General features: G+C 33.4%; 1 protein-coding gene across 2 annotated transcripts in view; it reads right to left on the bottom strand.

The window, feature by feature from the left end:
• The window catches only part of KYNU (kynureninase), a 129,746-nt gene that overhangs the window by 59,653 nt on the left and 57,260 nt on the right, over positions 1 to 12,833 (bottom strand). For both annotated transcript variants that reach the window (XM_038565112.1, XM_038565113.1), the window contains exons 5-8: positions 6,319 to 6,380; positions 4,625 to 4,696; positions 3,029 to 3,103; positions 267 to 413 (exon numbers count right to left, since the gene is read on the bottom strand). In XM_038565112.1, coding sequence (XP_038421040.1) covers positions 267 to 413; positions 3,029 to 3,103; positions 4,625 to 4,696; positions 6,319 to 6,380 — 356 coding nt within the window. The remainder of the gene's footprint in view (positions 1 to 266; positions 414 to 3,028; positions 3,104 to 4,624; positions 4,697 to 6,318; positions 6,381 to 12,833) is intronic.

The raw sequence follows: 12,833 nt of genomic DNA, 5'->3' as shown, positions 1-12,833 counted from the left end.
CCTGTCCTGCTGATTAGAGGCAAACTTTGGGACAGCAGACAGAAGTGAGGAAGTGAAACAGAAGCGACAAAAAGATGTTTAAATAGAGATGCCTAAAGCAAAACAGATTATTTTTTTTTTAATGTAAGGCTTGCTTTTTTTTTTTTTAACTCTTTAAATAAATTTACACAGACACACACAAAGGTATTTCACTAGAAATGCAATTAGAATACTCCAGTAAAGTGATGCTTTGGGGAAGATGGGAAGGAAAAAAATGACATGCATACCTTTGCTTGTCCAGCTCTTGTGATGGCAGGTATATTAAAGAGCTGTCCAGTATAAAAATGCAGCCCACCGAACAGGATCACTGCAATCGAGTCTCCTTCCTTCTCAATTACTTCAAGGATATCTTCCGTTCTCAATGTTTCTTCCCCCTAAAGTTGAGTTAGGCACAAGTTACATCCAATCCACAATGACAAATTTGTCACTTCATATTTCCCTGTCTAAAATTCACCTTGAGCTCTTTCTCACATAGAACAATCCAAGATAATTTTTTTTTCAGATTAATGGTCTTAAAAAATCTGGCAAGAGAGCAGGATTTCAGCATGCTTTTTGTTATTATAAGAAATGATAACGAAATTGCTTTTTGTTATAAGAAATGATAAAATTGTTTTTAAAAAAGTTTTAAAAAATTGTCTTTGTAAAACCCTTACTTGATTTATTCCTCAATTTTTTCAATTAATCTTTACTATTTGCATACCTACAAATTGTTTTCTTCTTACTGCATGGAAACCATGCAGTAAAATACCAGAAAGTATAAGAAGTCCATGAAATAGTAAACGGCAAAATTTTCTTGGAAATTATTTCATTTATCCATCTATCACATTATGTTTTCCTGGATGAAAAACTTAACACATTTTTCACCTGAGTATGACCTAACCGATATTTTCTGTTACCTTATTCTTTTAAAAAAAATTTTTTTTTATTATTTACTTATGATAGTCACACACAGAGAGAGAGAGAGAGAGAGAGGCAGAGACACAGGCAGAGGGAGAAGCAGGCTCCATGCACCGGGAGCCCGACGTGGGATTCGATCCCGGGTCTCCAGGATCGCGCCCTGGGCCAAAGGCAGGCGCTAAACCGCTGAGCCACCCAGGGATCCCTATTTTCTGTTATCTTAAAAGTAAACTCTCCTCCACACTGATCTAAAGATCAAGCTCCAAAAAATGAAGAGAAAAATCAATAAAACTCAATTTATTATCAAAGTTACTTTTGCCCACTTCTCCCCAGCTAAGACTAATGATTGGTTACTTAGTGAAAATTCTGAGTAATTTGGATTTGGTCTTGTGAACTACTTGCGCCAAAGGAAATCAGCTAAACACAAAGTATCTGCTTGTATCCTAATCATTGTTATCCATTTATAAAGTTTTTATTATTTTTCCCCACTGCTAAATCTGACAGTTTTGAGGTCAAAGCATCATTAACTGCATTAATATTGAAGGGAAGTTCATTAAGGTATTCATAAATTTTCCTTCAGTTATTTTTAGTTATTGGTAATTCTTGCTACTTATCAGTTACTGTGTCCCATAGTAGGCACATGTATATCACAAATCTAGCACATACTATATAGTTTTGACTAGAAGCTTAGAGCTTATTTATAAAATTGAAATCTGTAAAAATAGTACTGACACTGAAATCTCTATAAACTATTAACTGATGTGTATTTTATATATAAAAGAGAAGAATTCAGTAATTCTAAGACAAATTCTAAGTAAAATTAATAATGTGGTAATCCAAAACTCTTTTTTTCTTAAAAGAATATAAAATGATTTGTCCACCATAATCTTCTAAACAGAAGATAAAGAAAAGTAATATATATACTAATTACTTATTTAAAGAATCAGTACAAAGCAAATAAGAAATGTATTTCTTAATAGTAGAATACGGTTCTCTCTGATATTGACCTGCTCTAATCTAGTAATGCTAAAGAATGCTCCCCCCCCCCAAAAAAAAAGAATGCTCCCAAGATTATGATTAACTCATAAGGTTCCACAACACTTATCTCTTTTAACATTAAAACTTATGATAAATTAGTGGGTATATTCATTTTAGCTGGAAATCAGCAATTTATATATGACATATGAAATAGATATCCTGTCACAGGTATGAGAACTTTCTATTCAATTAATTGATTGCATGTTGGCAAATAGAACTAAATGGAATAGAATTTAATTTCTCAACGTATTCTGGGTTGAAAGAAATAATTGTTCAAATATTGGCTTAACGGCCTGGGAGCATCACTTGTGAAACCTACAATTTATTCTGCGTGGATCTTTTGGTGCCAAATTATACAGAGTTTATATGTCAACGTCTGTACAACTTAATCTTATATCTCTATTAACGTAAAGTGCACAGTATGTTAGATCTTGAACATATGTCAAGCATGATTAGGTGTTTCCTTTGTTATCTGTTTAAATATGATGGAATCTCAGAGAAATGAAGTAACTTTCTCAAAGTCCCTTACCCAGTAAGCTGGTGGGTCTGGGATTTCTGTGGAGTGTATTAGCCAGGTTGTAAAATCCAAGCTCTTTCTGCTATACCACATCCTTTTCTATTCCCCCACCCCATCCAAGCACAAAGGAAAACATTGACACTCAGATTAAAAAGAGATATAAAAGATAGGCATACTTCAATTTCAAAAAATACCATTTTAAAGGCATCCACAGGCAATGAATTGAAATTGAAAATGATATATGCAATTTGCTACCCCTTTCCATCCCACTGAAGAATATGGTAAACTCCAGTGGCACTCATAGGAAAATAGGTTGCTTGTAATATGACTATCCCTTGAAAAATGAAAATAAATATAATTCTGAGCTAATTCTCCATTTTAGGCAAAATGAGCTAACAGTAACAGAAGCCTAGGTCTTTTATACTTTCTTGAAAGGTCCATTAAAGTAATGAAGACAATAGACTTTTGAGGAAAATGAAGAAAAAAATCAATACTAAATAGAAACATAATGAATATTTATTTCTTTTGCTCATATACCTCTCTTGGCTTTATAATCCGCATACTTTTCTCAACGTTAAGTCCATGAAGTTGAAGCTGTGATTCAATAACATACTGGAAAAGAAGGATGATTTATTAAATCAAGTCCAATGCACAGAAGTACATTGAAATAACTCCAAAAAGAGATAATAAAATAATAATAAAAGCATATCATTGTATTAAATGTAAAGTCAAGGTTAAAAGGCACTGAACAGAACACACCAGAAGAGAATAGCTTAATATAATTTATATGCAGAAATCTGAACATCCCTTGAAGCACTATATTTTAGAAATGGATGGACGCATAAGGATCATCTAGACTTTAGGGAGTTCCAAGAGACTTACAGACGATTTTAAATCACCTGACTTAAGTCAAAACTGGAGTTTACAGAATAACCATAGTGAGTGGTGTGGACTTGGTACACTTGAGCTAGCTCATAGGAAAATTAAGCTAGTAATAAAAGGAAAGGACATTTTAAAATTAAGCTAGTAATAAAAGGAAAGGACATCAGAAAGTTCCCTTCACTGAGACTATAAGATATGAATGGGAACAGGGAAATTATAGGGACCCTGAATTTTTTCTCAATACTAGGGTTTTGATCCTTTTTAGTAAAGTAATGGCTAGTAAAGTAATGGCTATTAATTTAGACATAATCGAATGACTTAAACTTACAAGATGTGAGTCAGAATAGTTAACAATGATAATAGAAAGACAGAAATCAATTTTCTCTCTAACACTAAAAATGAAACACACAATATGCTTTTATCCATGTCTATCTGGAACAAGCAAATTTCTTAAAGAAGCAAGATTTAATGAACCAGAAGAAGTACCTTTAATCTTTAATTAATGGTTTTTTCAATAATGAATCACCAATAACTACGCTAACATGCTAGAGACAAATAAAAGTTTTCTCCCTATTTTATGTAGCTAAAGGATTTAGCACTGGGGTATGTATTGATTTGATTTCATAAAATAAAACAGCAACAAGAATTAATAAAATATTTATAACTGCACTTGATTTAAACCAGCGGTTCGCTCAATGTTTTTAAAAAGACTAATAAATCAATGTTCCTATTCAATCCTTTCCTCCCCGAACACATGTTTTACTTGAACAAAAGAAATGAAGCTACAATCTATATTTTTAAAATGCCTAATCAGAAGCATTTGACAGATCTTTTTGTTGTAAGGTTACTTGAAAAAGACTAGAGAATATACTATTCAACACAGTAAATGGTACACTCCTCTAGGAAGAGTCGAAAAAATAGAAATATAATTTGTTTTTTTTTAATTTTTTATTGGTGTTCAATTTACTAACATACAGAATAACCCCCAGTGCCCGTCACCCATTCACTCCCACCCCCCGCCCTCCTCCCCTTCTACCACCCCTAGTTCGTTTCCCAGAGTTAGCAGTTTTTACGTTCTGTCTCCCTTTCTGATATTTCCCACACATTTCTTCTCCCTTCCCTTATATTCCCTTTCACTATTATTTATATTTCCCAAATGAATGAGAACATATAATGTTTGTCCTTCTCCGACTGACTTACTTCACTCAGCATAATACCCTCCAGTAGAAATATAATTTGAAGCATCCTTACATGATCTGAAGGGAAGGCTTTGGCTTCCAGAAGAATTTTATACCTTTCTGGTGTAGGCTTAAAAAAGGATAACTGCAATGAAATGGATTTATTGAGAAAAGCATTAATGCGCAATTTAAAACGTTTGTTCATTTTATATCATACTCTCATTTTATAATCTCCAGCATTTTAAAGGCATGACTTAATTACACATCTAGATGTCTGTCAAGGGTTCCTTTTCTAATTAATTAGCCTTATTTCTAATGAACTATAAAATAGAAGAAGGTATTGGCTCCTTACATTTATCAATGGCAAAGCAAATTTGGAAGACAACATAGAATGAGATAAAAACAAATTCTCAAACTTCCCTTAAATTTTAATTGAAAAATTATCTCCCCAATGACTTTAATGGTAATTGCTCTATTATAAGACTGAAATATGTTCTATATGAATCTTATTTATATTGATTTATCTTAGGCTGCCGATTTGGTTTCTAGTACATCGTATTGCCACTGTCTCATTACTCTGTGTGATTTTATTTTGGGTCCACCTGGAAGTGCCCCAGCCCTAAAATGAAACATTTGACATTTCTAGAAGCACCAGGGAGAAGCAGTTCATTTGTTCAGGGGAGCCCTCTCCCTGCCTCTGACCCCCCCACCCTTTACCTGGTGAATACACCTTGACTGACAATAGCAACAAAGAAAGGATGGCTACTGTGGACTCAGTGTTGATCACTGCTCAGGGTGCTAAAGTAATTTTCGCACATTATTATATTCCACCCTTGTACATACCTAGCAGGTAGGTATGCTTGTCCTCACTTTCACAAGGGAGAAAATGAAGATTTAGACATCACCGAAACCTTGTCCGAAGTTAGACATTAAGTAACTTAGCCAGAAATCAAACCCTGAAGTGTCTGAACTTAAAACTATGCTATTTACCATCATGTTCAATATACTCTGTGAACATGTTCCTTTAGGGGTATTTAACAGTCATTTCATTTTTCTTAACATAAAATATCGGTATATTCATTATGTGCTTTGGTCATGTAGACATGTTTCTAAAAACTCACTTAAAAATGAAATAAAACTTTTTCAAAGCATCAAGCAATTACCACAGACACCATATTCCAAATCAAGAATATATTTGACATTTTAAGGTATATAATATATATATATATATATATATATACACACACACACACACACACACACAGGAAGTAGGAAGTACTTTAAATATAGTAACTCATTTAAGATACTTAGATGCCTTTTCTCTAATTTAGTTCTATGTTCTAATTCGTTTTTAACCTACTCCCCAAAAATTAGTCTGTAAAAGCATAACTGATCCATAATCCCACCCTGCTAACGTCCAGCATACTGGAAAATTATCTTTCTGAAAAGCTCAGTGTTTGCTAGCATTTGTACATCATTGTTTTGTATGCTTGCAAGCAGTTTTGCTTTTAACCCACTGAGACTTTTATTCCTTATGTTCTGAGATAAGAACTGTTCATTATTCTAAAGCTCTTTGCAAGAGTCAACTCTCCCATGATTATGAAGAAGCCTTTCTATCATAGTCCAGCATTTCCTGGTAAAAATGAAAATAACCTCACAACATATTTTTAAATAAGTAAACCACCAGATGCTCATGAATTAAAGATAGAAAAATGTCAGATTCTACAAATGAGTGTACACTAAACATTGGTGGGAAAGGATACTTACCAGTAGAAGATGTAAATTAACAGTCAAACCATTCATTAGGGCTATTTCTTTCTCATTGGCTCCTGCGAAGTAAACATATCATAATTTAGGTTTTTCTATTAGGGCTGAAGTTACTTGGAAAAACAGAGTAGGGAGGCTTCGTTCCTTCATCCCTAATGCTTTTAGAGATAAGGACATATTTGATGTGTCATCACAAAGAAATGGAAGTTTTCCCACTTGACTCATTTTATCAGCGATACCTGGACTCAGATGCACATAGCTAAAATTATACTTGCTTTTTGATATAGTAAATAACAGCTACAAAATAATGAAGCATTTGCTTTTTCCTGTAAACTAAAAATTATTTATCCTATTATCAGATAGTTTGCCGAATTCCCACAGAGTACATTTTTGTGGTAAACAGGACCATCACATTTTTAAAACTGGTTGTTTCTAACGTCCAATTAAAACGTACTTTTAACAAAAGAGAGCTAGTTTGCCAAACATACTTCACTGTTATTACAGTGAGATATATAATAGTTTATAAGACAAAAGAGCTGGAAAGCCAAACACAAAAACCTAAATAGCTCTGGGATTTATTCACACACACTGAGATACAAGATAATTAATACAGATAGGTATTATCTGATGGAGAACACATGCAAAATTAAGATATCCACTACACAGTCATAATCTGATCTAATTCTTAGTAATGAGGGCTTGAGCACTTAGAAATAGACCGAGACAAAGCATACATTGGGTACTTAAGAACCCAGAGTATAATAACAACAATAATACTTTCATATTTTTAGTTCTTACAATGCCTCTTAAAAGCAATTAGGCCTGTATAATAGGAAAATCTCCTAACTATCACTGATCAAAATGGGTTTTGGGCCTTTGTTTGTAAAGCTGTATGAAGTGTTAAGAGAAAATGTATAATACAAATCCTATATTTCATATCCAAAGAGGTGCTTCTGTTATAGTTCCATGTTACAAGAGACAGCAAGTAAAATAACTAATTTACAGATAGATTTCAGGATAAGTTCACTCGAGGGGAGGCCACTAGAGATAAGTGTGTAATTTAGGATTTTATATTTCATCACAGTCATCTAGTCGAGAAAAACATCGTGTTGCATTTAACAGATGGATTTCTCCATTTGATGTGCAATGTTGGTAAACAGTTGGTTAGAGGATGTATCTCTGGTCTTTGTAAGGTGGACAGTGTCTGAAGTCACGGGACAGTGAGACCAATGTCATTCTACATTTCGAGCACCAAATAAAATTTGTCAAAGACTTACGAGATAGATATGAATATGATAACCTTATGTTGCATACAGTGGCATATGTCTTCTCCGACAATATGAAAATCTTCTGGAAATATGTAAAAGAAATACTGCCAGTTTTCTATATTTGTTTCTTTGCATTACGCTATGAATTTTTACTGTTATTTCTAAAACAAAATATTATCTGAGATATCTAATCTAATACTATGCTTAACTCCCTGTTAGCTATTTACATGCATCTTTTCTGAGAACCACGTATTTCCAAAAATATTTTAGGAGGGAAAGTGAAAGGAGAAAAGGAAGGAAAGTAATTTCATAAAGAGAGCAGAATTCATAGAGAGGCATTTGAAAGAACGTAATGAGAAGAAAAAAGAATTCATACGTTTGTTGCCACAGAACAAAAAGCAAAGAAATTGGTAAGGCCGGAAGGGAAGGAGACTTTCTAATGAAGGTTAGACTTCCTATTTTAGCTTAGCAATTGCATTCTGATTAAAATAATTGTAGATTCCTTGAGAATTTTAGTTCTCCGAACAATATAGTGTTCATTTTGGATCACCTAAAATTTTTCTTGCACATAGAAGGCAACGAACCAGCTATGTTAGGCTCAATTAATGTAGACATGCACTTGACCCTGTGCTACCTACTTTCTCACCTTTCAGTAGCATATTCACACTTGGATCAATTCTTGGTAAATAACCCTTCACTGACTTGAATAATTTATCTGCCACCATGCACAAAAATTATCTCATCTTAGAACACTCCAAATTCAACCAAGCACATCATGAAATGCTTTCCTCACCTGCTACTGAACTTTCTGAAGGAGACGGTCAGTCTATTTAATGTGTGTTCATGTGTACACAGGTATATCTGAGAATGATGTAAATATTAAAGTTTCAGAACATTAACAGAATTGTTTATTTCATCTATAACTACTTCAGGCACTAAAGAATCAAGGGTTCCTAACACTAAAGCACCACAAATCAGTCTGATTTTTAGCATATTTTTAAAGAAAAATATACTCATCTGACCTATCTCTTTTGGTTCAAATTGCATTTCTGAAACCAATACCTGTTCTTCTAAGATATTTCTATATCATCAGCATTCCATAAGAAAATTTAAAAAATAATTAAGTAAACTGAAATTCTTTCGAGTTGCTTTCCTTTGTTTTTTTTTTTCTTCTAAGAGTTTTTTATTTGTTTTTCTTTTTTCTTTTTCTTTTTTTTTTTTTTTAATTACTGTTGAAACATCAAGAACTACAAGTATGCAGGCAAAAGTTTTTAAAAACTTCCTGAAAGCAGGCAGCCTGGGTGGCTCAGTGGTTTAGTGCTGCCTTCAGCCCAGGGTCTGACCCTGGAGACCTGGGATCGAGTCCCACGTTGGGCTCCCTGCATGGAACCTGCTTCTCCCTCTGCCTATGTCTGTGCCTCTCTCTCTCTCTCTCTCTCGCTCTCAAATAAAATCTTAAAAAAAAAAAAAAAAAAAAACTTCCTGAAAGTTTATCAGGATTTGAAAGAATCTTTACTTTTGAAGATCATCTACAACTCACTGCAATAAATGTCAAGATTTGAATCACTTCATCCAAGATGAGTATGAGCCAGGGTTCTCATCTGAAGAAGAGTGTGTGCATTCCTGCTTGTTTTATTTTATTTACTGAACATAATTTTTTGCTTTACCAGTAGATGTAACCTAGTTAAATGCAAGCACTGCTTTCTTACCTCAATGCCTGGCAAGCTAACATTTATTGAGTCCTTATTATGTTCTAGTACTTCTAAATGTGTGACTTGCATTTTTTCACATATTCTTCACAGTAAGCAATAAAATTTTACTTTAATTGTCCATATTTATCAATGAGGAAACTAACATCCAAAGAGATGAACTAACTCACCTAAAGTCTCATAGATAGGAATTAAGACAAAATCTTAACCTTCTCTTAGAAAAAAAAAGAAGAAGAAGAAGAAGAAGAAGAAGAAGAAGAAGAAGAAGAAGAAGAAGAAGAAGAGGAAGAAGAAGAAAGAAGAAGAAGAAGAAGAAGAAGAAGAAGAAGAAGAAGAAGAAGAAGAAGAAGGAGATTAAAATCTTTGTTACAGATTACATTGGGAAACTGTCTACATTATCCACTCCCTGTAAATCAAATATAGGAAGCCCATGTTCATTACCAACATTCCTCTGCATCTTTCTGATTTTAATTTAATTTCAAATATTTTGCCAAGAGAAGATGACAGGGCCCCAAGCTGCTGAGTGTTTAATAAGAGGATTTGTGATGGATCTCCTAACTGCCATCCATGTTCTGTATAATTAATTAAGCAGATGCAAATGTTACTGTAGATTTGCAGTCAGGCTAAGTCTGAGAACTTTTCACTCTGTCTCTCAAGTAGTACATTCCTATGGCCTCCAGAGGTGGCTAGTGCATGCTTGAGGATTCCTAACTGGAGACAGCTTCTAGGGATTATTACTTCTTGGAGGGCCAACCACAAGTTTCATAAAGCAAATTTATGTCCACATTACAACATTTTATAAGCTGAAATGCATGTATCCAGCCCTATTGCGATTTTTACATACCCAGGGAAGAAGTAGGCTTAATAATAATACTAATAATATTCTTCAGCAATTCTATTTCTAGCATCTTGATAATGACATTAATTATCAGAGAAAGTTATTCCACATTTTGCAGAATTGTTGGCTCTATATAAAATGTTTTATTAACAGTTTTTCTTCTCATCTGAAATTGAAATTCTTTTCAGTGTCTATGAAAAAATACAGTTGCTCATTGTCTCCTCCTCCTCCTCCTAACCACTCTATCAATTTGTACACAAAATAATTTTTATTATCCTTCTGTTACTTCTTTTTTTGGGAAATTTTATGGGGGAAATAAAGGCTGTGGTTTTAAGAACCTGGAAGATTCAATCATTTCCCCAAATATACATGTGTCTGTTTATGACACAGTAGGTAGCTTGCAAGTAGCAAAAATAAATTTGACTTCTGTTGCTTTTTACTGTACTTACCACGTAATTATTTTAATTATTTCATGATCTATGCAGCATCTACTTCCAAGGAAGATTTAAGGTTTCTTGGGTTACAAAGTGAGGAAGAATGATAAAAAATAACAATAGGGTACAATGTATACAGATGGGAAACAAATAAAAACTGTTACAAGTTTTTGCTACTTCCAATTCAATCAAATTTCCTCAGAATTTCCTAGGGACCCAGGTAAAAAGGGAACCTGCGTGGGATTTGCAACAAACATACACACAAACAAACATAAACACAAATATATGTAAAAACACTTTCTAAAATAATCTATTCCTAATAAAACAAACAGAAATATTATTCATTTTTTAACTTGACCTAAGAACCTAATTTCTCTAATATACACAATTTTTAAAAATGAAGAAATTTGGAGGATAATAGTTACTGGAATTTTTCTTAAAGAGTACCAAGTTTTTAAAATAGTTTCTGATACACTTTTGTAGACGCTGTCAATTCACATCCTTTGTCAACAAAAAATAGCAGAAATATTTCTCCTGATAAAATATGAATTATAAAGAACAAAACAGGCATTTAATAAAATCCCCTTCATTCACTGACAATATTTCAAATGAAATATTACAATGTATTTATCATAAATGGCTTGAGATTCTGGAAAGACTATCATCTACCTACCTTAAATAAATTATTTATTACATATGCATATTGTTACTTATGATATATATAATAAACAAAATGTATATTGTTTCTTGGGCTTCATTTCCACAAGTGACTGTACTCATTTCAATGAGTAATTGTTATCTTTTATATCCCATATCATCAGGATCAAAAGTTTGTAATTTCATTAATACAGTATTCAGTACAAACCCACAAAAAACAATGAAGTTTACCCACTCCATGTGTGATAACTTTGTATGGTATTTCAAAGACACAGAAAAATCCCAAAAGCTAGAGTAGATAAATATATATATATATTTTTATTTTTTTACTAAATTCATTCCTTTTACTTCTCTAAATAAATCTGACTAGTAGGTTTTTCTTTTTTTCATTTTCCTTAGTAGTTATAATGAGAGATGTCTCATTTGAAATTTCAGTAATTGTTGTGATGTATTTGCCAGGCAAACAAAATACTTGCATATTTAATAAGTTGTGATAGAGCTATAAACTTTTAAATGGTCAAAGGAAATATTTTTGCAGGGTTTATTGGCTTCATAAATATATCTCACAAAATAATATCACCTTCCCACTTCCCTGGCCTGTATATAAACATCCTAACTCCTCTTTTAGAGGATGATAAATATTAAGCACAAAATAACAGGATTAGAATGCAGTTTATGTTCTGAAAGCAAACCTAGTAAAGAAAAGAACAACCCACAGCTAAGGAAAACATACATGCTCAGGTCAAATTAATCCAGGATGTCTTCAGGTTTTTGACTTATATGTTAGACATTTGAATGAATATAATTGGCTCCTAAAAATGAACACAAATGGAAGCATTATCAAACAGCTATTTAACACACTTTTAAATACAACTGAGGATGCTTCAGCTGGTAGCTTCCTCCAACAGAACGCACACTGCTTAGGTAATGCTGACACCTGATCAAGTGCTCCATGTTCCCAAGAGCCTGACTGGCCTGGTGGGAGATGGTAGGTTTTTGTCTTTATCGGCCCTGGCTGTCCAATATTCTGGGCCTGGGTCCCAGCCTCAGGCATTCAGAGTTGTGCAGATTCACCCTGGAGCTCCTTGGGAGGGTCTGGATTCAGACCTGCACATTCAGCCTGGCTTCACGTGCTGCCCTGCAAAAAATGTGCTTCCAGGCTGCCAAGTGCTTGCTCCTCTCTTTAGCAATGGTGCTATTTCTGGTCTGTAGAGATTTTTGTATTATTTTATTATTATTATTTTGTTATCTTTAGTGTTCCTATATGTTTGTTAATCTAATGTTTTTCCTATTATCTCTCTGTGTTTGAAACAGAAGGGATCACTTTCAGTATGTACTTAAATCTGTTATTTTAAATGAGAAGTCAATATTCTGATCCTGTAATATAACCTCATAAAACAAACTTATATGGTATAATGATTACTCAGTATTAGCTAGCAAGAAGTGGAACTTGCTTTTGCTTCCAATCCTTCTATTTTCTTCTTTCTATTCTTCTTTTCCTTTCTATTCTTTCTGAATAGGTAACACATCCATACAGTTCGTAAACTAAAAATAGATTTTCCTTAAAAGTCTAGTAATTTGGGTTGTATCACACATGAGTGTTTTTCAC

Source organism: Canis lupus, chromosome 19 (assembly GCF_011100685.1).
Source record: "Canis lupus familiaris isolate Mischka breed German Shepherd chromosome 19, alternate assembly UU_Cfam_GSD_1.0, whole genome shotgun sequence".
Taxonomy (NCBI): Eukaryota; Metazoa; Chordata; class Mammalia; order Carnivora; family Canidae; genus Canis; species Canis lupus.
This window is presented reverse-complemented; position numbering and strand designations above follow the sequence as displayed.